At 34.4% G+C, this 26201-nt stretch overlaps 2 protein-coding genes and 1 non-coding gene across 4 annotated transcripts; 1 reads left to right on the top strand and 2 right to left on the bottom strand.

The window, feature by feature from the left end:
* Window positions 1–4096: 4096 nt before the first annotated feature.
* Window positions 4097–11915, top strand: LOC127808984 (filament-like plant protein). Of its 2 annotated transcripts, none has more exons than XM_052347753.1 (5): window positions 4097–4384; window positions 5074–5239; window positions 9319–9511; window positions 9967–11258; window positions 11358–11915. In XM_052347753.1, exons 2-5 carry the CDS (start codon window positions 5129–5131, stop codon window positions 11751–11753), a joined length of 1992 nt encoding a protein of 663 aa, XP_052203713.1. In that variant the 5' UTR covers window positions 4097–4384; window positions 5074–5128; the 3' UTR covers window positions 11754–11915. The 2 variants fall into 2 exon arrangements, with proteins under 2 accessions (XP_052203713.1, XP_052203714.1); XM_052347754.1 differs by lacking the exon at window positions 4097–4384 and adding an exon at window positions 4543–4716.
* Window positions 11916–16712: 4797 nt separating this feature from the next.
* TRNAM-CAU (transfer RNA methionine (anticodon CAU)) lies at window positions 16713–16797 on the bottom strand. Its single transcript is given in 2 exon segments — window positions 16713–16748; window positions 16760–16797. It is a non-coding gene; the product is annotated as a tRNA-Met (tRNA).
* A 3775-nt stretch (window positions 16798–20572) lies between these two features.
* Window positions 20573–23339, bottom strand: LOC127807141 (BTB/POZ domain-containing protein At1g21780). Its single transcript, XM_052344787.1, has 4 exons — window positions 23147–23339; window positions 22902–23047; window positions 22424–22539; window positions 20573–21458 (listed from the first exon to the last, which is right to left on the bottom strand). The coding sequence occupies exons 1-4, from the start codon at window positions 23260–23262 to the stop codon at window positions 20850–20852; spliced, it is 987 nt and encodes a 328-aa protein (XP_052200747.1). The 5' UTR covers window positions 23263–23339; the 3' UTR covers window positions 20573–20849.
* Between the last annotated feature and the right edge of the window lie 2862 nt (window positions 23340–26201).

Below are 26201 nucleotides of genomic sequence, written 5' to 3'. Positions count from 1 at the left end.
ACCCAGTTGTTTGGAGACGTGAACCACACAAGCACATGATATAAAGATCCCTATTTTGATGCCATGTGGCACATATATATATATATATATATGCGCTTGTCAAGTGTTGTTTTTGACGTATCTTTTAATTAAATTTAGTAAGAATAATGCTATTGTTATACCTTTATGTACACCTTGGACTACACAAAGATGTATCAATGATAAAAATATCTCTCATGAAGCGCGTGAGATATAGGATATTTTGATCATAATACCCCTTATGTAGTCTAAGATGTACAAAAATAATATACGTGTAGCATGATTCAATAGGGGTGGCCACCATTTATTGATAATTTAATTATTTTATAGTGTGATCAGAGCATAAAAAAGTATTAAATGTTGTATCTTTGGCTCACACCTCAAGATTTTTTTAATAATTTTAAGATGAGCTTTATAACGAGAATGGCGATAAGAACGAGACACTTTCGTCCATATCACAGAAAATTAACAAATTTATCTTTATTTCATGAGTTCGAGATTAAATTCAATTAAAATTGTTAAATGAATGTAAATTATCTTGTTCTAAGTATATAGAGATTTGGATACATGATATAAAAAAAAAACTTAGAATACCCGTGTACTAATTCTCTGTATTAGATTTGAACTTATTTATCCCTTAAATCTTAAGAGTAGTTTTAAGTTGAGGGCTCGATTGATGGATTTTTAAAATCTTCATTTTCTACTCAATTTGTGCTTATAAATATAGATAGATAATGATTATCTTTATATTGCTTAGAAACTATTTTGATTTTTATCTTTTACTTAAATCGAGTTCCTTAGCTCTAACTATACCTCAAATTTGATGAGAATGTGACTCACTTAAGTGTTAATCGTAATACTGGACTTACCACCATACCAAATCTCATTTCATTTAAAACTTTACCCCCAAAATTTAAAATTTAAATAGTTATTGTCATAACACCACCCAACAAACTTTCACTTAAATTTTTGTTGCACATGCATAGCATAAGCCTTTCATTTAATTTATAAAATTACGACATTATGTCATGATATTACGAAACTTTATCAATAAAGTGTATTCTTAAAAATACACATTACGAAAATTTATAGTTAACAATTGTTGTGCCATGAAAAATAAGTAGAGAAAAAATGAGAATTTTTAAAGAAAAAATAAAAAGGCTCGTAGTAGTGTATCACAAGCACATTTGCGGCAGTGTTCCACGAGCCTCCTTTGTGACAAGGCCTTGCGGTAGTGTGACTTGAGACTCCTTTGCAGCAAAGCCTTGTGGTGGAAGAGCTAGTGGCGAAGCCTCGTGACGAAAGAACTAGTGGTGAAGTCTTGTGGCAAAACCTTGTGGCCAGAGCTAGTGGCGAAGCTTAGTGACGAAAGAGCTTGTGGAGAAGTCTTGTGGCAAAACCTTGTGGTGAAAGCTACTGACAAAGCCTTGTGGTGAGACCTACTGGCGAAGTTAAGTCTTGTGGCGAAATTGCTTGTGACAAAAATATCTTGTGGCAAGGTCTTGCAGCAAGGTCTTGTGGCAAGGCCTTGCAACAAAGACTTGATTGTGGCCACACACCTCAAACATGGTTCATTCAACAAGCGACACGTTTCAGTACCAAGCATCATTGAGAATTGTGCCCTATAAATACCCAACTACAAGACATTGAAATGGACTTCTAATTTTGATAAAATCTAGACACTTTGAATGCACATTTTCTGTTTTTGTAAATAGTCATTGGGATTTGAGACTAACTTTGGCATCGGAAGATCTTCGAGGGGGAAGATTCCCGTGAACCTCCTAACCCATTTTTTGAGCATCAACAGGGCCAAATTCTCGCGACGAACCTAGCGATGAAGGCCAAACCTTGTGGAGAACCTAGCAGCGGAGACAAAATCTTGCAGCGAACCTTGTGACGAAGGCAAAGGCTTGCGACAAAGCCAAAACCTTGTGGCAAATCCTCAAATAGTTATTGCCATAAAACCACCCAACAAACTTTCACTTAAATTTGTGTTGCACATGCATAGCATAAGCCTCTCATTTAATTTATAAAATTACGACATTATGTTATGATATTACGAAACTTCATCAATAAATTAAAAATACACGTTACGAAATTCCCTAATTAATAATATTAATGAGATTTAAACTCATCACATTTAAATAACAATTAATTTATAAACAATTTCACCCACTATACCAAGATTTAATTTGTTTAAAATTTTGCTTAAAGATTGTAAAAAGTAAAATGTAATTGTTAAATAGCACCCAATGAATATTTATTTAAAACATATAAATTAAAGAGAAAAATTAAAAGAAGAAAAATTGATTCTGGGGGTAGGGCTAAAATAGTAAAAACAACACAGTGAAAAAGTTCAAATTGAATCAAAGTGGGTGTTTTGAAATGGGGGGCCAATCATCAGCGTCAAATTGAAAAGAATAATGCCAAGTGTCACGACATTGATGACAGTCATGACACTTACGTGGCAGCACATCATTGGCTGTTACCCTCGTCTCAAAACGACATTTGAGTTATTGCCACGCATCTAATCCCAATTTTTCATAACTTTATTACAATTTCCCTTTTTCCCGGTAAAATGTTGGGGAGTGGCTAGAATCGTCAATCTACTATTTTTTTTTTCATTTTTGTTAAAAGATATTTAATTTGAATTTAAATTATAATTATTGTTATAAAGATAGTTTGTGATCTTAAATTTATCATAATACGTAAGATTAGAATGCACGAGGTAATATTTTTATTCGTATGTTATGGGTAAAAGTGTCAATTTACTTGTCGATTACTAAAAAAGGTTATTTAATGAGTTGCTAATAAATGTATTATGTTGTTTTGTAATATTTTTTATTAATTAATAAAATTAAAAAATATATAATAAATATTTATTAGGTTGTGTCGAGTATGACTAGGATAATCATTAAAATGTCATATAAATCAGTAATTAAATGAGTGTTAATTAAGATATAGATCGAAAAATATAAGATATGAAAAATATTTTATATTTTTATTATTTTCAATGAGTTTGTTAAAATTTTTTTGACGACTTTTAAAAAATAAATTATGTGACTTCATATTTAATATTTTTTAAATATATTTATTTTTTTCTCTTCCAGATAAATATATTTTAAATCTTATAGATAAGAAAAAAATAACGCGTATATTCTATAGTATATTTTAAAAAATTTAACAAATAATTTGATAAAAATTTTAAAATACTTTTTAGTTTTATCTTAATTATTTCATATCTTGATTCGAAAAATATTTCAATATTACTTTGATATAATTTTATTTTATTTATTTTAAAAAACTCTTGGGATTATCGCCCTTACGTAGTCCCCTACGGCTCGTGTTCTTGATTTTGACAGAGGAGATAAACCGTAGGTGAAGGCCAACGACGAAGCCATGTTATTGTCAGTTGGGGCCTTGGCCCTAATTGACTTTTCGGTTTCTTTGATTTTTTATATATATTATTATAAATAATTATAATTTGATCAAGACTAAAATTATAATTTTGTCCGGATTAAAAATTTTTCTTTGCTCCGTCATTGGTGGAGGCTTTGTCTCACTGTACAGGACAAAGAGTTAAATTTATGATCTAGTGATACGAATTCTAATTTATCGTCGGCCAATCACTTGATTTGTATCCTTAACTTGTATCTCGAAAGTTTATTTTAACAAACTCTCTACTTAGGTGGGGAGAGAGGAAAGAAATGCTGGAACAAGAAGACAAACAAAAAAACAGTAAACAAAATGTGAGATAGATAGTGGAAGTGGGTTCAATTTCAATTCCAATCCCAAGAACAGAGCCGCAGGTTTACGAAACGCATGGAAATTCAAGAAATCAAACATGAAAAGGAAAAAGTGAGAAAATTTGGAGACAAGTTGAACAATGATGATCTGATCTGATCTGATCTGATCTCTTGGCCATGAATGGCCAATGGGTTATGGGCGGGAATTAGCAGACCCTAATTTGAAAAAACGAAAGAAAACAATAACAGTGAGAGAGAGAAGGAAAGAAAGTATTAATGAGGAGACGTGAAAAATAAATACAAAAAGCTGAAAAAGTGGCATCTTCAAAAGTCCCATTCTTTCACTTTCAGAGACCTTCACATTCACTCTCACATGCTCACCCAGCTCCTCTCATTTTTTCAAATAAACAAAACCCCTCAAAATATATATGGGGACGGGGAACACAAGCAACAACAGCAACATCTTCATTATCTGAAACTTCACTGACATTCCGCAGATCTTAGCAGACTTGGCTTCTTTACGTTGTTTAGGAATCTGAACCCGGAACCCAATCGCTGTTCCCACATTCATTACTGGCTTCAAATCTGATCCCTTTGTTGGTTTCGGACTCCAGTCAAAGGTATTTTGATTTGGGTTTGGGTTTGGGTTTGGTTTGTTTCCGTCCAACCGTTCCTTTCGTATGTATGTGTGTGTGTGTGTATATCATATTTATTTTCCTTTTGACTAGGTTGAATATGCTGTTAGGATCTTTTTGTTCCGAGTAATCTTTAATTTTTAGTTTCAATGGTTTGCGTATTTCAGCCAGTCACTGTTCTATTGATGTTTGATTTTATCTTTTTGGTTATTTGGGGGTTTTGGAAGATTTGGAGTGGTTTAATCACATGGGTTGTTCCCATCATTGCTGTTCAAGTAATGGGATTAGAGCCAGCGCATTCCTTGATCTTCTTCTTCGTATGTGTATCTGCCAGTTTTGCTTTCTATTTTCCAATCAATTCTATCAGTGTTCACTTTATAAATCATGGATTTTGCTGTTTGTATTGGATGGTTACTGGGGTGGATTTGAGGCCAAGCTGAGGAAACCATAAACCAAGTCATCCTTCTTGTCGAATGGCTAAGGCTTTTGATGAGATATATTTATTTAATGCCTTCTCAGGTTTAAATAGATTGTTACCTAGTTCTGGTCTAGCAAGAAACATATTACCCAAGAAAAATCCCTCCAATGCCTCTTTGATTTCCTGTAAAATCAGGATTTGGCTGCTTGGCTTTTGGTAACCTTTTGAATAAAGTTAGTTCTTGTTTTATTTGCAGGTAAACAATCCGTGTTCTGTATTGTGCTAGCAGAGTTTGAAATTCACACATTGACATGGAGAAAAGAAAATGGTTATGGAAGAGAAAATCTTCTGAGAAAAGCCCAGGGGAAACTGAAAGTTCGGGATCATTGTCTTCGCCTTCTGAGAGATACTCCGATGATCAGGTTCACAAACACTTCTTCTGCTAACTCCATTATTTTTTACCTTTGTAGCACTATACTTGTTTGTCCCAGTGCTTTAACTTCCCATTGGCACGAACTATTTCAACATTGCCGTTTTAGCATTGATTATATACATGTGTTTTTTTATGGGTAAATTATTATTACCATTCTTACTGTAAAACCAATTAACTATTATTGGACTTAGAATTGTTGATGCGTTTTAATGTTCATGACACCATACATTTATGGAGAAAACATTTGAGAACTATATCCTTGTATTGATCTTCAGCAGCCTTCAAGGAAGGAAAACCTTTGTTTTGCCTTTGCCTTCTCAAACTTTTTAATTTTCAGAGCAATTAATACTATATATACATGCCAAAGAAATTGATTCCTCTGGTTCTAATGGAAAAAGGTTTGAAAGTTGCCAATGATCCTATTTCAGCCACCATCTCAATTTGAGAGCAAATGCACAAAAGGTAGAAGTATGAATTCCATTGTGTTTTATTTGCATATAATCTCTGCCTTGTCCTCAAAGCCAAGGATGACTGCTGATAAAGCAGCCAAAATGGCTCTGCAGCGAGTCATTATGTATTCTGTAATGCTTCTGTTTAAATCAGTCAAAGATCTTCTCATGCCTATCCATTTTAGTCATATATTATCTGTCAGGAAATGATTAATCATGACATTTTACCTTGTTGAAGCTTGATTCCACACAACACATGCACTGATATGTGTTTAAAATTATACATAAATATGTTGAAACTGCCTCGCTATAAATAATTTCAGCTATGTGGTTATCACCTTTCTCTGTAATAACAATTTTGAAGGCTTGCACCAACTTCTGTTGTTTTTTAGCTTATCCTACTTCTGTTGTTTCTCTTTGTTTTACAATATTGCATTTGTCTTGAGAATTGGAGGATGTTTATTTACTTAATGGATAGTGAACCTAGTGAAACATAATGAATCAATGATCTTTGCCTTGAGAATGGACATTCAACTGTATTGGGCTTATATTTTCTAGAAAAGGGATTGAATGGTCATCTTACAGGATCTAGCATTTCCTCTTAGGTTGATTCTTACCAACAATTTTCAAGGGAAAGATGTTATTGTTGCTCCTTGTCTATCAACCACAAGTGTTTGCGTGCCCAACAAGCCTAAGGCCATAAAATTCTTTTTGTCAAACACTTCTGTCCTTACTTGATCTTTGTGTATTTACTATAAAATTTGAACCTAAATGCTCCAAAATGCATCTATACAGATATATGACTTCTTAAGAAGGCTGCCTCGATTAACTTAAGATCTCTCACTCAAAAAATGATGCCTCCCATGAGAAGAGGTGTATTGGTGCTAAAGTCTTGATGGGATTATTATAGGAAAAGCCATGCTGATTTTGGTTTGATAGGGTTGTAGAAATGTGGATAGGACTTTGAAGCAGGAATCATGTTTATATTTTTCTAACATAAACATCCTACATTTTTTTTTTTTTACAGAAAACACAATTTCTTCATTACATTCTTTGTTCCTTCCTTTCATCTTTTTCTACACATTAAAATGCTTAAGATTTTGTTTCTCAGCCCAAGCAGAAGAAATTAGTGAACTGCATTTGAAAGCTTTAGATAGGAATGAAACTTGGGCATTTAAAATCCTAAAGACTGTTAATAAATATAAGGCCCCATGGGATGGCTGGTGTTTATGCTGGTTGGAAATGAGGGTTCTGCTTGGGACCAATCCTATCCTCTTGTAGGACTACAAATGAACAGAGCTGCTTGCGAATGGCTCAAAGCTCAGCTCAATTAGGGTTCGTTCAAGCTCATTTAGTAAACAAGCTTGAGCTTGATCTTTAAGCTTGTTTATTAAATGAGCTGAGCTTGAGCTTTAAGGCGCTCAGCTTGTTTGGGCTCATGAACAAGCTCATTTATAGGCCTAAGATCATTTATAGGCTTGTATGAAGTATATTTTGAAATAATGTGTGTTTTTCATAATTGAGAATTTTTGTTTCTGTATTATTTATATTATTCAAGATTTAAAAATATATTGTAATACACTAATTTTATATGTTATGCATAAACAAGCCGAAAATCAAGCTTATAGGGACTTTTAAACTTAAAACCTATGAAAAGGCTTGTGTGAAACTGGTTTAAAGCTGGTTTAATATAAATGAGCTAAGCTTAAGCCTTGGCTTGAGCTCGACAAGCTTTTAAATAAAAAAGACCGAGCATCATTTTTTAGCTCGAACCCCATAAAATTCTTGACAAACAAGCCTGAGCTTTTATGAGCTTGGCTGAGCTCAGCTCGTTTGCAGCTCTATCCCCATTGCCTTAGGAAATTTTTGACCAAGAAAAAGGAAAGTTAATTAGCTGAAATCTTAATCTGGTTGCAAAGATGCATTTATATCAGTGATTTGTTGTCATACTTTCCTTTCAAAATTTTTCCTGTGCTGACTTGAAGTTTTGCTGTCCCTAGTCCCACAGAACTTAGTATCAGTTGAAAAACTACAATACCCTGTTGCTGTTGGATGTAACACATTCTAAACTCCTTATCAGGCTATTCACAATTGCTTATGTAAATAACAGAATTGCAGGTTGTGGAAAACTAAAATTTCAAACACTTGAGTGATGCAATCCATAACCCATGGTTTATGGGGGAGAGATAAAAATGGGATGAAAATGAAATGAAAATTGTGTACTTTTTCTTGTTTTCCAAATTTTTGAAAATGAAAACAAGCAACCAAATTCCATTTTCTATTTATGTAAAGTGAAAATGAAAATTGAAAATTGAAAACAGAAGGCCTACCAAATGGAACCTTAGTCTTCCAGACCAATGAAGATGGGAACCAAGAAATAGTTTTGCACATTTTGGAGCTAATCATCTTTCTCAGGCGTTTTCCTGATGCAAATTCATTCATGTTCTCTTTAACATGATTTTTGTATTTAGAATTATTCCCTGCTTTTACAGAGCTTCTGCACAATAGCACATGAAAGTTTTGTTACCTAAAGGGGGTAATAAGGCCCACAGCCACTGCCCTGGTGCAGTAGCTTTTACATAACAATGGTTCAGAAAGATGGGTGGTTGAAAAGCCGTGCTTCAAAGTCTCTGATTTGCTCCATCTAGATTTAGATTTTATTAGAATTTTGAAACGTTGAACACAGAAGTTACATTATAATTGTTTCTTTTAAATTGTTGAAGCAATTGGAGAACAAGACATATGAGGATCCTTCCCAAAAGGATGAAGAGGAATGGTAAATGAATTCGACATTGCAATGCATGTACAATTCCTAGAACAAGGTGCGCATTTATTAGGAAGCCCTGGAATCTCTTGATGTGTGTGGAAACAGTTCAGAAATATGGATAAATTCAACTCATCATAAAATATGATTGACCAACCCAATATTTACGGCCGTATTTCCTGAATATGATCAGATCTTTTTTGCTTCCATGGCTGTAGTGCTAGTTTTTGCGCTAAGCAATTGTAGAATTGTTTCTTTGTCACTGTTCCAGGGTATTTGGACGCATAATTTTGTCACGTGATGTTGACGAAATTGGAGGTCTGCAAAATTAATATGTTTTAGGCATGCTAATACAGGACTTGGATACCAGCCTTTTTCATCAAAAGACTCTTTTGTGTTAATATGCATCTGTCATTCTCCACTGAACACAAAGGAAGCTTTCCAACACCAGTATTGCTTCTGTGCTGAACTCCTTCCTCAAAAACTGAGAATCTCTTAATGTTGTGTATGCAAGACACTTTTCTCTTTAACATCCAAACTTGCTCTTAGTGTTTCCAAGTCTCCAAGGAAAAGAAACTTATCATGCTCATGATCCTTGTTCAGTACCCAATACCACTAGAATTTGACAGGATAATGAGGTTTGTGATGGAACCTGTTGTGGCAAGGTTACTAGGCTTTCTAGAACTGCTTTCCGTTATTCCTGTCCACTTATAACATCATTATTAGAGGTAGTACCCATGGTAAGGCTGTGGTAATCATGTTTCCATTGTTGTTACGGGTTTGCACTTTGTTGGTACATGTATGTTTAGTTCTTCCCTATCATTTGCTTATTATTATTTGTCACTTTTGGAACAGGAAGCACTAAAGGCATCACCAAATCACAACCCTCAATCACCAGAAGTCACGTCAAAGGCTGTTGTCACTAGTGACGAAATTAATGACAGTGTTAAGAGCTTGACTGAGAAGTTATCAGCTGCTCTAGTAAATGTTAGTGCCAAAGAAGACCTTGTTAAGCAGCACGCTAAAGTTGCTGAAGAAGCTGTTGCAGGTATTGGTTATGGTTTGAATAAATGGCTTATTTTGCTCCCTCTCCCTGAGGAGACCTTAATAGGTGTTGATTTAAATACACTTCAAACCTCTGTACTTTTGGAACTGTTTCATTCTTTTTATTAAAGTTCATGGGTAACTTGATTGAGATTAAAAGGTGTCCCCAATGCATGAGGCGCTTCACTATCTGAGGGTCTAGGGAAGTTGTATTTGTATGCAGCCTTCCCTTGCTTTTGTTTTACTCCTGCTGCAAAGAGGCTATTTCCACAAACTCAAACCCTTGACTTTCTGATCACAGAGTAAAACATTATTTTTTGAGAATAATGCTCATGTAAACCTTTTTTTTTTGCATCTCAAGTTAGGTTGAATAAGGTTTCTAATTCATTGCTTGTTCTTCCTTTGTTGGACCAACTTTGACCCTTTTTTTGGCTACTATTTCTATTCGATAAAAATTAGGTTGGGAAAAGGCAGAAAATGAAGTGGCAGCTCTGAAGAAACAACTAGACACAGCACTTCAGCAGAACTTGGCACTGGAAGATCGGGTGAGCCATCTTGATGGAGCTCTCAAAGAATGTGTAAGGCAACTGAGACAAGCAAGAGATGAGCAAGAGAAAAAGATTCAAGAAGCTGTTGCAGATAAAACCCGTGATTTTGAATTCACAAAAGTTGAGCTTGAAAGCCAGCTTCTTCATTTCCAGACTCAAGCAGAATCTGCCCAAGCTGAATCTCGGAATTCCAATCTTCACATCAAGATTGAATCATTGGAGAAGGAGAATTCGGCTCTCAAGCTTGAGCTCCTTTTGCGCTTTGAGGAGTTGGAAATCAGGACTATTGAGAGAGACTTGAGTGCCCAAGCAGCGGAAACCGCTAGCAAACAGCATTTAGAGAGCATTAAGAAAGTGGCCAAGCTAGAGGCTGAATGCAGAAGGCTTCAAGCCAGGGCTCGAAAATCCTCTCCAGCTAACAGTCAGAAACCTCCTGTTGCTCCCTCAGTTTACACAGAATCACTCACAGACAGTCAATCAGACAGTGGGGAGCAACTAAATGTGCTAGAGGTTGATTCTCGAAAGATGAGTAGATCGGTACAGAATTCATGTGAACCAAGCTGCTCAAGCTCATGGGCATCCGCTCTACTTACTGAGCTGGGTCAATTTGATAATGGAAAATCCCTTAGAAGAAGTATTACCGGTGGTTCTCTTCTTGAGATTGACATCATGGACGATTTTCTGGAAATGGAGCGACTTGCTGCCCTGCCTGAGACAGAGACTAACAGTCATCCTCCAGAATCAGATGCCAACGCCAATCAATCTATGAATGGAGAAAACCCACTTAGGGCTGAACTAGAAGCAATGGCTCATCTGGTGGAGGAATTGGAAGAGAAGTTAAAGAAAGTTGAAGCAGAGAAAGCTGAATTGGAGAAAGCCATAGTTGCAAGGCAGGACTCATATGAGGCATCTCAAGTTCAGCTGAACGAGGCTGAGATGAGGTTGGAGGAGCTGCAGAAGGAACTAAATGTAGTAAAGGAATCGAAGGAACTACTCGAGTTTCAACTTATTGGTACGGAAGCAGAGGCACGAACTACGGCTGCAATGGTCGATTCACTAAAAGAAGAGGTTGAGAAGGAGCAGGGTTTGTCAGCAGACTTGAGAAACAAGTATCAAGAATTGCAGGACGAGGTAACAAGAAAATCTCAAGAGGTCGAACTTCAGCAAAGTGCCAGTTCAGACAGCAAACCAAAAATAAAGCAGGTTATTTATCTCGGCATTAGTTTTCTTCATTACACGTTTATCCCCCGATCTGAGCATCTAGAAACAGACAAAAAAAATATTAAAAACTGTCGATTGCAGGAGGACCTAGAGGTAGCTGCTGGAAAACTTGCAGAGTGCCAAAAAACGATAGCCTCTCTGGGGAGGCAGCTTCAATCTCTTGCAACGCTGGAAGATTTCCTGATCGACACTGCAAGCCTGCCGGGTTTCTCTGGAGGAGGATCACTGGCTCCGGTGGCTGGCGAGGAAGTAGGGAAGTTGCGTTCCAATGAAACATTTATGTCTAAATGCAACAACTCTTCTCCTCCAAAGGCGCCTGAGAATGTGGGTCCTTCAGTGAATGGGAAAGACGGGGAATCATCAGCTTCTTCTTCGTCAAGTTCATCCTCCGTGTCACAAAACCATGGCAGCTCTTCTAGGAGACGAAATGGATTTGAAAGGCTGTTCTCGCACAGTAAGAAGAGTGGAGTTCACTAAGCAAGCATAGAAGACAAAAGAGTTTTTCTTCTTTCTTTTTGTCTTATGTCGGGTGGGGGGGCATGGAAAAGTTTTCATTTGTAAACGACTGGATTCCATGTTTGATCATCATTTCATTTGAGTGAACTGCTGATTAAATGCTGTTTAATCGGCAGTTATATATAGTTCAGATGTGCTCTCTCTCTCTCTCTCTCTCTATTCCGAAATTTCATGTGCTTCAGCTATGTATGTTTCATTTGTCTTCTCAAAATGGCTTCTGAACATTTTTGTGGACAAGTAATTCTTTTATTCTTCAAAATTGATTCATTTTTCAATACTCAGATCACAAGGGTATATATATATAACTGAATATCTTAGCCATCTATTCTGAGGTTTACATACACAAAATTAGGAAACGACAGCTAGCATTAGGAGGTTTAAAATTAAAAAACTAATAAATATGCATCACACATTAGTCTAAAATTAAAAAACTTAACTAAAATAAATAATATCAACTATTTTAGAGAATTAGGATCGAATTTTCATGCTCCCTTCAAACTAGATGATAGATGCCAATCACGTCCTGTTTGAACTTCAAACTTTCGAAATTGTTTCGAGAAATAGCCTTCATAAGAATATTTGCAGTTTGAAGGCACGTAGGTGTGTACACTAGTATAATGATTCATTCCTCTTATCTTTTCTTTGATGAATTGTTGATCAATCTCCACATTTTTTATCATGTCATGATGATCAGCATTCTTTACAATGTTTATAACAACTTTGTTGTCATAGAATAACTTCACAGATTGCTCGGCTGAGATCTTTTAACTCCTATAGCAACATTTTTAACCAAATTCCCTCACATATACCATGGGACATAGCTTTGACCTCAACTTCTATGCCACTTCTAGTCATGACAGATTATTTTTTTGCTTCGCCAAGAAACTAAATTTCCCCACACATTGATACAATACCTTCAGCTTGTCATTTATTTAATGCTCTCAAATTGAATGTTTGTCACATTCATTTTAATATACCTTTGATTTTTTAGAGATTACAAGTTGTAACATGTTTTATTTGCAAATAGAATATCTTATCTAATCATCTATGAAAAAAAGAGTTGTTATTTTTGAACTGTCTTTGTAACCTAAAATCTTGAAGGCTTGTATATATATATATATATCCACATCAATTGCACGAAAAAGATGATGAGAAGAAGAACAAGAGACCAAGAAAAGAGCTGAAAAGAACAAGAGTCTAAGGGATTCTCGTCCTTCTCATCCACAAAGAAAGTTCTTTACTCTTATTCATTTTCTGTTTCTGTGAAAAGACTTAGTGTGTCCTTTTATTTGTGTTGAGCCTATTTTCTTTGGACCCCTAGTGTTGAGAGATTTTTTCTCTATTTGTATTTCATTTTTCATCTTGTAAGGTTATTGCTTCAGGTTTGAAAAAACATTGTATGAATTATTGCTTTAGCCCTTTAAAAAGCATTGTAAGAAGATTAATGCTTGAGCATGTGGAAAAGCACAAAAAATGCTAGTGCTTGAGGCTGTGTAAAAATTACAAGATTACTCAAAAGTGATTATATAGAGGATAGTGCTTGTCTCTTCAAAAAGCACTCCGATAGTGAATTTAAAAATTCTTGACGATGAGTCAAGATAGTGAATGTATGCAAGTTGTTGAATCACTATAAATACTAGTGTCTTCTTTATTTACTTTATTCATTTTTATTTATCTTTATTATATACTTTAATCTTATAATATTTTGTGAAGCTCATTTCATCACCTTTCTCAAATTTGAATTCTTGATTATTTGTACTTGAGATTTTCATTTTCGTATTTTACTCATTAAATACAAAACTTACACTATTATTGGAAAGAAAAACAAATATTTTCAAACATCGAATTCACCCTCTTTCTCGGATTGCATTATTACTTAGGCCAACGGTTAGTTTTAAATACTTGTATCTTGGCTTGGAATTGGTTTTGGATTATGTTGTTGAAATTTTGGAAGATTTGGCCCACTTTTGCCTTTCTTTGATAAGGAATAGTCATGCAACCCTAGTATGATCATCAATAAAGGTGACAAATCATCTTGAGCCAATAATAATGTTGATTTTGGACGATCCCCAAATGTCACTATGAATCATTGAAAGGGATAGTTTGTATGATTGATTAGGATAGGTGTTGTGAGCATGTTTGGATAGTTAACAAATTTCACACTAAAAAAATTTTAAATTTGTACGAAATAATGAGAGAAACAATTTTTTTAGGTATGGAAAATTTAGATGATCTAATTGATAGTGTCATAGCATGACAATGCTATCTATATTATTGTTAGAGGATAAAGCCACACACAATGTCTTTTAAGATTGTCTTTCAAGATCATCAACTCTCAAGAGGTAGAGTCTTGCGCACATCCTAGCATTGCCAATATCTTTCTTGAATCCAAATCCTAAAATTCACACATATTTGGGAAGAATTTAGTAACACACTTAAGATCTCTTGTAAGCTTGCTTATGGACAGTAAATTTCAATTTAAGTTTAGAACAAAGAGAACTAATTCAAGGGTTATATCCTTTGAAATAATCACATAACCGGTACCAACCACTTTTGAGAGTGACCCACCAGTAATTCGAACTATAAAGTTATCATGACATGAGTTGTATTTATAAAATATAGATGTATCCCCGATCATATGATCAAATGCTCTGGCGTCCATAATCCATGAATTTGATTTCTCTCATTTCACACTCAAGGTACTTAGAAAATTACCTTTTTTGCGCTAAAGAACAGGTACTGATAGAAGTGGTAATGTTTTGTTGTGATTGTTGGAACATTTTTTATAGTAGCTTTAATTGTTCTTTGCTAAATGGACTTGGCTCAGTTGAGGTTGGATTCTCGATAACTACTAGGTTGATGTGGCTGGCTCGATTTTGTGAATGGTGTGATGATTTTCAGTTGGTTGGCTCCTTGTGAATTTTCCAGCATGTCTCCTTTGTGTGACCAGGCTTTCAACAATGCTCGCGCCATGGTTTGCCTATCTTTTGTTAGTTGTCATTGTTGTTGTTGAATTGAGATCCTTAGGTGGCTAAGGTAGAGCTTTTAGAGGTTAGAGTGGTATTTTGTGTCCTCGACATCATTTTTTTTTTCTTGCTTTCTTCTTTATGGCCTTTAAAAAAGCTTCTCGAATGTTGGGTAGTAGTTTGGTACCAAGATTCTTCAACAGACTTCATTAAGATTTTTATTAAGTTCATGCAAGAACTTATATAGTAGGTCATTTTCAACTAATCTTTTGTATTGCATCTCGTCATCAGGGCACTTCCATATGAGGTTATCAATTTCGTTTCGGCTATCATTTGAAATTTTTCACTAGAATGAGATATTTTGGTACCAGAACATTTTAATGTTGAGTAATGCTACTTGCACATCTAGATTAACACCCATATTGATACCTCGTTAATTAATTATCAATATACTCTTCATTAAATCATTCAAGTGAATGGTGTATTGGTAATTCATTCAAGTATCTGTATTTATTACTTAAGTGAATTATCAATACATCTTTCATTAAATCATTAAAGTGAGAGGTGTATTGATAATTGATTAATAAGGTGTTACTTGGATGTGCAAGTAGCATTACTCTTCAATGTTTCCTTTTGAAATTATATATATAAAGTACTTAATAGTTAATATATCAATAGTATATTTTCAAAAGGAAAAAAAGAGGAAAGGAGAAGGCCCATTGGTCGCTGATTGACACCACCGACACTGCAGAAAACAAGTCCGAAAAAAGAGAGGAGAAATGAAGACTGAGACTAATTGGCTGACACCACTAAAAAAATAAGAGAAAAAGATAGCCCGCCAAAAAAGAAGATGAAAGGACAGATAACCTTTCGAGAAAAAAGATGAACGGAGAAGGAGAAGAGGAAAGACTGGAAGAAGGGGTTTGATACTTTAGTTCTTCTTTTGATTACTTTGTACACAATGCCGACCCCTCTCCCCCATCCCAAATCCCAACCATCCCACCATTTCGATTGAAATCATCATTCTAGCCAGTTTTGGTCGAAAACCTTTGAGATTGCCAAGAACTTGTTGATATGAATCTTAAGGAATTTCGTTCTAGTTTTGATGAAAATCCCAAACATTCTAACCATTTTGATCGGAACAAAATGGCATCGACTGCTCTATTTCCATCCCAATTCTTCAAGGATATTAGGTTGCTGTCAATAATGGATCAAGATATTGAAGCACTCAATTATTGAGAGTTCACCATGTCATAGATCATGGAGAATGTTTTTGATTTTGAAAATTTATAATGTGTTGTCAATGTTGGAATAAGTTTCCTTTGGCGCATCCCAAATTTCTTTAGCAATTTTGTAATACAATTTTTTTTTTCTAGTTTCATTGGTGATAGAGTTGATCAACCATAACATCACCAAGCTATTTTCCGACTTCCAACCTTTGAATTTTGGATCCTCCTCCTTTGGTGGAGTAGTCACACTAGTAAGGTAGTATTATTTGTCATTTTCACATCGAAACATCATAATAGATTAAGACCATTAAATAAAATTTTGTTCATTGAGTTTGTGTATCATAAGTTAGAGGAGAACCCTCGAGTATCACGATATTATGGGTGATGACGAGTATTGGAGGTGACCATCGTCGAACTCTCCCTTTTGCTAGTCATGTCACACTTCGAATGTCCAAGGTTTTAATGGCTCATATTGTGTGTTTTTATGTCATAGAGAAATAATTTTTTTATTCTTCAAAATTGATATATATATATATATATAACGAATTAAGATATTGTTGTATTTATTTTTTTTCTATTAAACAATCATATATGAGACATCGTCCCAATCTTGTAGCCAAGCGAGTCCAACGGAGTTAAATATTTTTTTCCTTTTAATTCAAGAAATAAATAAAAACATCTTCCATTCCATGGCGGCATGGGTAACATTGAAAAGAAAACATGATTGGGGTGAGAGAGGCTCGAACTCTCGACCTCAGGATAACTCAGAAGCTATGAGACCTACGCGCTAGCCAACTGCGCCACCACCCCGCGTTGCTTCACTGGGACTCTTAGAAAATACTATCCTTTCACAGTGTCTAAAACACTATCGCTCAAATGGGTATCATCTTTTATCTATAACCATAATTCAGAGGATGTGATTCCCAAACTAATTGTTGGTTAAATGAATGAATCAACAAGTGTCTCTTTAATGCACTGTTTGGTTTATTTAAAATTTTAAATCATCCAAATTTTACAACAACTTTTCATGCCATATGATTATTGTTTGAGCCATTTTTTTTTTCTTCTTAATTACAACAATGATAAGGAAAGAAATCTATGAAAATGTCAAGGAAATTCAATTATAATGCTCCAATTAGGTTTTGTGTCCCATTTTTTAAGAGTCTTGGCTTTGATTCATCTTAGAGGCAGTTTGGTTTATCATTTTTTTATTTAATTTACAAGGCTTTCTATTTATAAGTTATGTAAAGATTAAAAGTTAGTTGGCATTTTAATTGATAATGTGTTTAGATAAATGTGTTTCAAACTGTCATTTATATAGTTACGTGTTTTGATTTGAAAAAATTGATAAGTTATCAGAACTTAACAAAAAGATTAAAATGAACATGTTATTGAATAATATAAATAAAATTTATAAAAAAATTAATAAAAATAAATTATAAATTAATGTTCAATTAATAAAATTGTTACAATCACATATTGATATATTATACAGAATTATTAAAAATATATATTAATACAATGCTTTATGTTTAAATTTAGATTTAATTCATAAAAATGTTAAATATATTAATACAATAGACATTAAATAAATATATATATATATATATAAAGAGATGGAGAAGACGATAACGACGGACGACGGAGAAGACGACCGGAGATGGACACCGAGATGATAAAGGTTAGCAATGGAAGAAGTTGAGATGATGAAGGGCTGAAGGATGAGAGAATAATATTTAAAGGAGAAAGTTAGAAATAGTTGAGTTTTTTTATAGTAAAATTGTAATTAACTTGGTTGATGAAATTAGCTCTTAACGGTGTTTTGAGAAAAATTGAGAGGGATAGCTTTTTTAAAATGCAGTTGAAACAGTGTTTAAACTCGATAATATTTAAATTATTTAATTTTTAACAAATATGTAACTAAATAAGTTACATAAGTTGAAAGGGCAGCTTATAAGCAGAGTCGGTCCTGAATTTTCTAAGGCGCGGGACAAATTTTCTTAAGTGTGCCCCTTTATACAAATTAAATAAAAAAAATAAAAATTATCAACTAATTAATTTTATTAAAATTATAAAAATTTACAAAAGATAAAGAATAATACTTTGGGGCTCAATATTTTTATTTTCCTCAAGGAAAAGTTCATCAATATTTTCATCTTCATCTAGATCACCAATTTCTTCATTCAGTTCATTCTCATTTTTTATTAATTCTTCCAATTGAATTGATTGTTCACATTCATTTGGTAAATCTTTATCTAAATTTTCAAGTGAAACATTGATTTGTTTAACAAAATATTTATTCAAAGATCTTCTTATGCTTTGAGCAATTTCTTTTTCTTTTTTCTTTCTTTGTCTCTTGAGATTTCTAAAAAGTTATTTTTTAGGAAACATTTTTTAATTTTTATAATAAACACAACACAATAAAAAAAATAAAACTAATTAACAAAAAACAATAAAACCTGAATTTTGAGCATATTTTCTTCCACTTGAAACTTCCAATTATAAAGAACAAGAATCCTAATCAAATTTTTTGTTGAATCAAATAATAAAGAAGAAAAAGTTAATAAAGATATGTATTACAATTTACAAAATTCCAAGGCAAAAAATTCCTAAAACAAAAAAAATTGACAAATTTCCTAATTTGGCATAACAGTATAATTTGACCAGAATCCATTATACCTCACTGGTTTAGCAATAAGTATTGTTTCTTATGTAATTAACGTCCCTAACAGTCCAATATAATAGTACATAACTAAAACTTGAAATATATATTATGGATTTGTATTGAAAACTAAAAATAATTGCTGAAAATTTTAAAAAACTTACATTCTTATAGATCGAGACCACTTTCACGGTAAAAGTACGATCAAATCGAAGATCAAACGATTAGATTTTACAAAATCAATGGTTTGTTGATATATTGTTGAGAGAAAATTTAAGGAAGAGAAATATAGAGAATGGTGTTGGGTTTCAAATTTTTGCTTAAGGGTGAAGGAGATAAGTGGTGGGGGAGGAGAGAGAATAGTGAGGGAATAAAGAGATTAATTTTGTGAAAGTGGAAAAGATAGTTGGAGACAAAATGTAATGCATAGAGGACAATTTTTCTAGATTGGCATGATGAGGATGAGTGGAGAGGGGGGAGAGAATAAGGGACAAAAATAAATATAATATATATTTTATTATTATTATTTTTTATCATTTTGTGCCCCCTCAGTTGTGAGCCCTGGGCTGTAGCCCTGGTAGCCCTGACCCAAGGCCGACTCTGCTTATAAGTGATCAAACAATTAAGCCAAACACCCTTTTAATAGGTTCACTACTCCTGTCAATTTATTTTGAATGACCTTAACCCATCTCAAAGTAGGCCTAAGGAAACTCATAAGCCTTTTTACACTTAAATCCTACACAAGCAACACGGGCAATCGTCCAAATTTCATATATGATACAACACTAAACTCGACTCAAGGGCTCTAATCTCCAATCTCTTATCAAGATTACCATATAGCATGCCAATGGTTTTCTCCTTACTTTCTTGCAACATTTGAAAAGGCATTTGCAAAGAAGGTGAAGTGAAGCTTTCACCACACAACATTGTTGGGGTGAAAAGGTGTCTCAGGGTTGCAATCAAGAGGATCTGAAGAGGGATTTGCTAAACTCGACTCGACAAACCTAAGCTCAAGCTTGCCACCACTAAAAGAGAAGGCTGTGTATGGCAGCACCAACAAAGCAAGGGGTGTGCAACAATGGCGAGAGGTGGCAAAGAGAGAGAATACAATGACAGTTGACAGTGAGAAGTGAGGCAGTGAGAGAGTCGACGACAATGAGAGGCAAGGTAACGAAAGGAAAAGAAACAAGAAAATATAGACTGTTGGAGAAGAAGAGCACAGTTGATGAAAGGAAGGAAAAATGAAAGAGAAGACTAAGCAAAAGTGAGTTTCTTAGAGAAAGAGACCCACCAAATTTAATAAACTATATAATGATGATATATGTATATGTATACATGTTAAATAATATATTTATAAAATATATATCTAATATTATACATACATATATTATCTAACCATAAAATAATATATTTATAAAATTATAAATAAATTTATTAATACATTTATAAACAAATTTGTTTTCAAGAGTTAATTGTGAATTTCTAATCAAGGCTGCTCGCAAGTTTTAATCAAGTCAACTCACGAACTAACGAGTTGAACTTTTATTAAGTTCATTTCGTTTACAAATTGAGTTCTAAAATTAGATTTAAACTTAACTTATTTACCTTAACAAACGAATTTAAATGAACTTTTATTGGGCCGAACACCAATTCGCTCACAAACAACTCAGTTTCTTTGCCACCCTAACATACAGATGGTTGGCCAAGCTAGGCTTTCATTCCTTACCCACTTTCAAGTTCCAGAGTCACTTGCAGCACAATACCAAGAATATGCATGGAACTGGTTTTTATATATTAATTTATAGCGAGAAATCGATCGACTCTAGTTTCAGAATTTTTCTTCATTTTGCCACGGAAACGAGGGCAGAGGCTACCGGTCACTAAAATTGAAAACATAAAGCTTATCCAGCTTGGAGCCTTGGATGCCTTGTAAATATCTACATTCCTTTTCAAACTACAAGCTAGATGTTGAGCCCCACAAGCATAAAGGCCACTCTTAAACCTGAAATATTGACACTAAATATAAGCTAGAGCATTACATTGACAGCATAGCTAACCTCGGAGCTTCTAGCTAGGAACTAACATAGTAAAAACTTTAGATGCCATCGAAATGATGGAGTATGTAATATTTATATACACACATACAAGCACTTGATTATTTTGGCAGATACCTGAAGCAGAAGAATCCTTTCCTGATGATTTATGTCGGTTTCCAAGCAGTAAGCACCTCTTGGAACATCTCCAACATCAGTTCCCTGTCTGCCTGTCTAAAGAAGTCGCTAATATCATCTCTAACATCGTAAATCTTGCCAAAATCAAACAAGTATGTTAAACATCCTTTCTTCAACTTTTCTAGCTGGTAAAGCCAAGCTTCCTGCAGTCGCTCAAGGACATTTCCAGAGTTGAGGTCCTCCAAGAGGCTTTCCTCGCAAGAATCTTTCAGGTCAGCAATGTCATATTTGTTTGCTGCACCCAGCAATGCCAGCCGGTGCTTCCAGAAATCCTCCTGCCTTATGATTCCATACAAGTAACTGAGAAGAGCCATGCAGGCCTCCTGTGACATGTCTTCTATGTCAATTATTGATGATTCCTTCTCTTTGAGGTTGTGCAGAAACATGCTCTGAAACACGGGAGAACTTGCAGCAAGAATAGCCTTGTGAGCTCTTAGTGTGCCATCTGATGCGTTGATGGTGACATCAGCATGGATAGCCTCATTAAGCATGCGAGAGAGGCATTGAAGTGTTGTTTGGGCTGCTAAAGATTGCATCGTTCCATCACTGGGCCAGATGGAAGTAGCATCTCCTCCACCCTGAATTCAACAGGATAAGTAGAAATCAAGAGCAGTGACATGGTTAACAAAGTGGTACATGTCATTCTCTGTAACAGAACATAGAAAGAATCAGCACTCTCATTAAATGTGCTTCTCTCAAATGCATTAGACTTGAGTTTTGTCTGCTGAAGAAAAGGAAATTGAAAATTGGCATATTATGCAAATGCTCAGTCATTTTCATTTATCACTTCGGTTATGCTGACCCTAAAATAGTCTTCTAAGGCATTTCTGGCTGGGTAAGGTGCTTAACAAAACGACAGGTTGTATGGGATCACGTAGGGCCTGTTTGATTTTGACAACACTTTCCATCTGTTCATTTTCAGTGTTCATTTCTATTTGTTTTGTGTTCATTTTCATTTTCTGTTAAAAGAAATATAAACTGAATATTGTGTTTGATAATGTTGTCATTTCTCAAAATTTTAAAAATATAAACTGAAAATTATGTTTAATAAAAAAATGCTCTGTACTTATCAGAAGATCAACCATGTGTAAAAAACTGTTTATATTAGCAAAAAGTAGCCCCCTTTACAAAAAAATAGCTGGTTAATCGATTGCCAAATGTTGGGTTGATGAAAGGGGTGTGGGTAATCGGTTGCCAAGGTTGAGTTGATGAAAGGGGTGTGGTTGGTCGGTTGCAAAAGGTTGAGTCGACAAAGGGAGTGGCTCGTTAATCAAATAGAAACAAAATTATGAACCCACAAGCACCATCTGCGATCGCTTCTTTGGAAATGAAACAATGCATAAAATGTTTTCAATTTTCTTTCCAAAAATGTGAAAATAAAAACTGAAAACTGAAAATGACAACAAAATCAACTGTGCCCTTAAAATTATGATCCCCGTCCACTTTGACATGCAGCAAGACACTGGATAATTATAAAAAGAAAAACTTATCAAAAGAAGAATAAAGAAGAGAAATGCAATTGATACAACAAGGAAATACTCACATTCATTGAGCAGATCTTGAGGTCCAGAAACTCAACATCGATGATGAAGCGGCCAACAAAGGTGGAATCAACAGGCCATACAAAGTCTTCACTTGTCCGAAGCAGCCTTTCATGAACTGCAACATGAAGCAACATCATGTAAGCGGACCATAACACGCTGCAATGGCACACATTCATACATCTGTAATATGTGAAAAGTCTTAAATTAAGGGGCAGATTTTAATAAATGCATTCCCTTTTATGAAATTACATACCGATACATTTAAACATTACTAAAATCCTCAAAATGCTCAGTTGTTATTTAATTCAACTTTGTACAAGTGAAGAAAGTCGAACAACAGCAACAATATAAAGAAATTTTTTAGTAGATAAGACTTGAATAAATATAATCTAAAACCGCTATCTCCCCATTTCTAAGCATCGAATTCACGGGAAAAACGTACTATATACACAGGGGTTTGCAAAATTAGTTGCATACTCGGAGAGATGTATAGTCTGCGGTTAGCGCCGGTGTTGGAGACTCGGAGCACAAATCTAGCAACGGGAGGCTGTTCCTTGGACGCTCTCGAAGGTTCCGGAAACAGACGAATGTACAGATACCGATTCCTCTCGATCGAAAGAAACCTGTAAAGTGTAAATCCGATTGCGATCACCAGGCGATCAAACAAACAAATCAAACTGCAGTATACAGAAGGAGAAGGCGAGAGAGCGAGACGTGGTTACCAGTTCCAGATTCCGACCTTGAAAGGATCCGATCTTTTGTAATTGCAAGGTCCGAAGTTGTCGACTCTCCACTGAGCCAGTCTCGATATCGTCTCTACCTTCGAATCCGTCGCCATCTCTCTCTCCCTCTCCCTACAACTATTTCTTCTTCGCCTTGGAGAGAGTAGACGTTTCCCGGGGGGGGCCTGACTCAGCTGGAGATATTTTGCGCTTTGTTTGGGAAAAGTTGGAAAAATTCATTATTACGATATTACCCCTACAATATTGTATTTTTACAATAGTGAGCCATAGTCTAAAAAATGCAACAATTGTTTTATTATTATAATAATTATTTTTATCGCATATTCTAAAAATAAAAAAAAACTACTAAAATATAATAATAACTTTACAATAAATATATACACAACCAGAGGTATCTAAAAATCTAGAATTTAGGTGTTGAATGAATTCCACCCGCAATAATAATAATAATAATATAATAATAGGATTGAAGTGGCGAGGGATGGCAAACTTGTAATTTTGCACAGAAGACTTGTCTAGTATGGGGATTCAAGTGATGTCTGACGAGACATGCCGTGGAGTCAAGTTGTCGTCTCCTTCTCAAAATTTGATTTTGCCACAAAAGGACAACCGGCCTTCCTTTAATTACGCTTCGTTTTGGTGTAACTTGGCAACCAAGCAAGTACCACTTGTCTCATACATAAATTGTCCCCGTCCATGTTCCACTTGATAGTATTAGACTATTTCTATTGAATCTTATCTCAAATCTCCACTCTTATTATATTATTATAAATAATTTATTTTTCATTTTAATTTAAACTTAAAATTATAAGTTCTTCAACTACAGTCTTTATTTTTTTTTTATTAATAAACTTTAATTATATTTATTTTATCTTACTTATAATTTTTACTACTACAAAATTTATTACTTAATAATCAAATACAAAAATAATAAGATACATACATACACATAATCAATAATTAAATATATAAAATAATTAAATACACATATGCACATAATCAATAATCAAATACACTTACATACAGAATTAATAATCAAATATACAAAATAATCACATACACAAAATTAATAATTAAATATACAAAATAATCAAATACGTACATACACAAAATCAATAATCAAATATACAAATACACAATATTATTAATCCAATACAAAAATAAATATAAAATACCCCCAAATCACATACTAGTGTTCAATTTGCTCAAGCCGTCGTTGGACCTTATGTTTGCAACTTGTCTTCTTCAGTTGTCTTTGCTAGATCTGTTATCATCGCCTCTTCAACATCTCTTCTCTAGTCAATTTCGCTTTCGCTTTTGCCTTCGCCTGCAACTCATCTTCTTCAGCCGATTCAACATTCGTTGTGTCCAGTTCTTTCTCTTCCCGTGTTGATGATCGTTTGATAGTTAGGGGGTGGGGGAGATATGACAATGAGATTTCGATCGCAGACTACTGTAACAAGGCTTTTCATGGTTGTTAAATTTTTAGAGAAAGAAATTGGTTATGGCAAGCTTTGTTGGAGTTAAAATTTTTTATTTGGCTACTCATTTTTTTTTTTGCTTGGCTAGTAGATTTTGCCACTGTTGAGCCTTAGTATTACTTTATGTGGCATGTCCATGATCGATGCCAACCCATTTTTTTGTGATTTTATTATTTTATTTTCTCTTTTTTCAATTGAATTTTCTAGATCATTTTGCTAGTTTTATAACAAAAATTAATTATTAAAATAAATAATAAATAATTATTATTAATAATTTATTAAAATAAAATTTGAATTGCCACGTAAACTGAAGATTGTCTTCCATGTAGATATATAACATCACTCTTAATAATAATAATTGTTCATTCAACTACTTAATCACCCACTCCTCCACTTGGAATTGTTAAATCCCCGTTTGTCGATGAAATTCAACTTTTCGTCCCTTGTATCTATCTCAATATTAATAATTATTATTTTTATTTAATAATTTACATTCTTATTATAAAATACAAATAATCTCTATGCAAATGACTCAAGTCAAGGTGTAATTAAAAAAAAAATAATAATGATTATTATTATTATTTTAATAATTAATTTTTAATAAATATATATTATTTTTAAATAATATACATTAATTTTAATTTAAACATAATTTTATTAATTAATGAAATATAATACATGTTGTACCATGAGAATTGGGAGCAAGAAAAATGAGAAATTGTTGTACCACCAAAGTGTCATAAGATCCTAACAACAATGTGCTGCAAGCCTTTCGGTCAAGGTCGCAAAGCTTGCAGAAGGCTCATCGTGAGCCGTGTTAACAGACGCCTTGCTGCAAGCCTTGCATCAAGGACCTTGTTGCAAGCCTTGCATCAAGGACCTTGTTGCAAGGGCCTTACGACAAATGCCCTCACGACAAAGGGCTTCCTGCCAATGGTCTCGTCGTTATGGCCCTTGCGGCAGCACAGTTTGCGATAGGAGGAGGCTTCCAGCAACCTCGCGTGTGGTTGTCCTTTCGGCGCCATAGGCCTCGCGGCAAGGAACTTCTTCCAAGAAAGACCAAGAGTTCCATTCAACAACCGCCACGTGTTATTACCAGAAATTCTTGCAAATCGCGCCCTATAAATACTCAATTACAAGACACTGACGAGGACTTTCGATTTCGATAAATTTTTGACATATTGAATACATTTTTACTGTTTTTGTAAACAATTAATTGGATATGGTACTGACTTAGGTATCGAAGAGTCATCGTGGACGAGGATTCCTGTGTACATTCTAACTCATTTTTGAATATCAAGAGGGTCATATCCTTGCGATGAAATTTTCGACACAAGATCCTTACAATGAGATTTTTAAGGCGAAGGTGCTTGAGGAAAGGTTCTTCTGGCAAGATAGATTCTTGTGGCGACGAGACTCTTGTGACAAAATCCTCGCGGTGAGACTCTTGTGACAAAATTCTTGTGGCAAACATTCTTATATCAAGATAGATCCTTGTGGATAAATTATTACAACGAGCATTCTTGTGGCAAATTCCCTCGCAGCAATTTTCC

Source organism: Diospyros lotus, chromosome 8 (assembly GCF_014633365.1).
Source record: "Diospyros lotus cultivar Yz01 chromosome 8, ASM1463336v1, whole genome shotgun sequence".
Taxonomy (NCBI): Eukaryota; Viridiplantae; Streptophyta; class Magnoliopsida; order Ericales; family Ebenaceae; genus Diospyros; species Diospyros lotus.
Note: the sequence above shows the minus strand (reverse complement) of the source record. Positions and strands in the feature narration are given on the sequence as shown.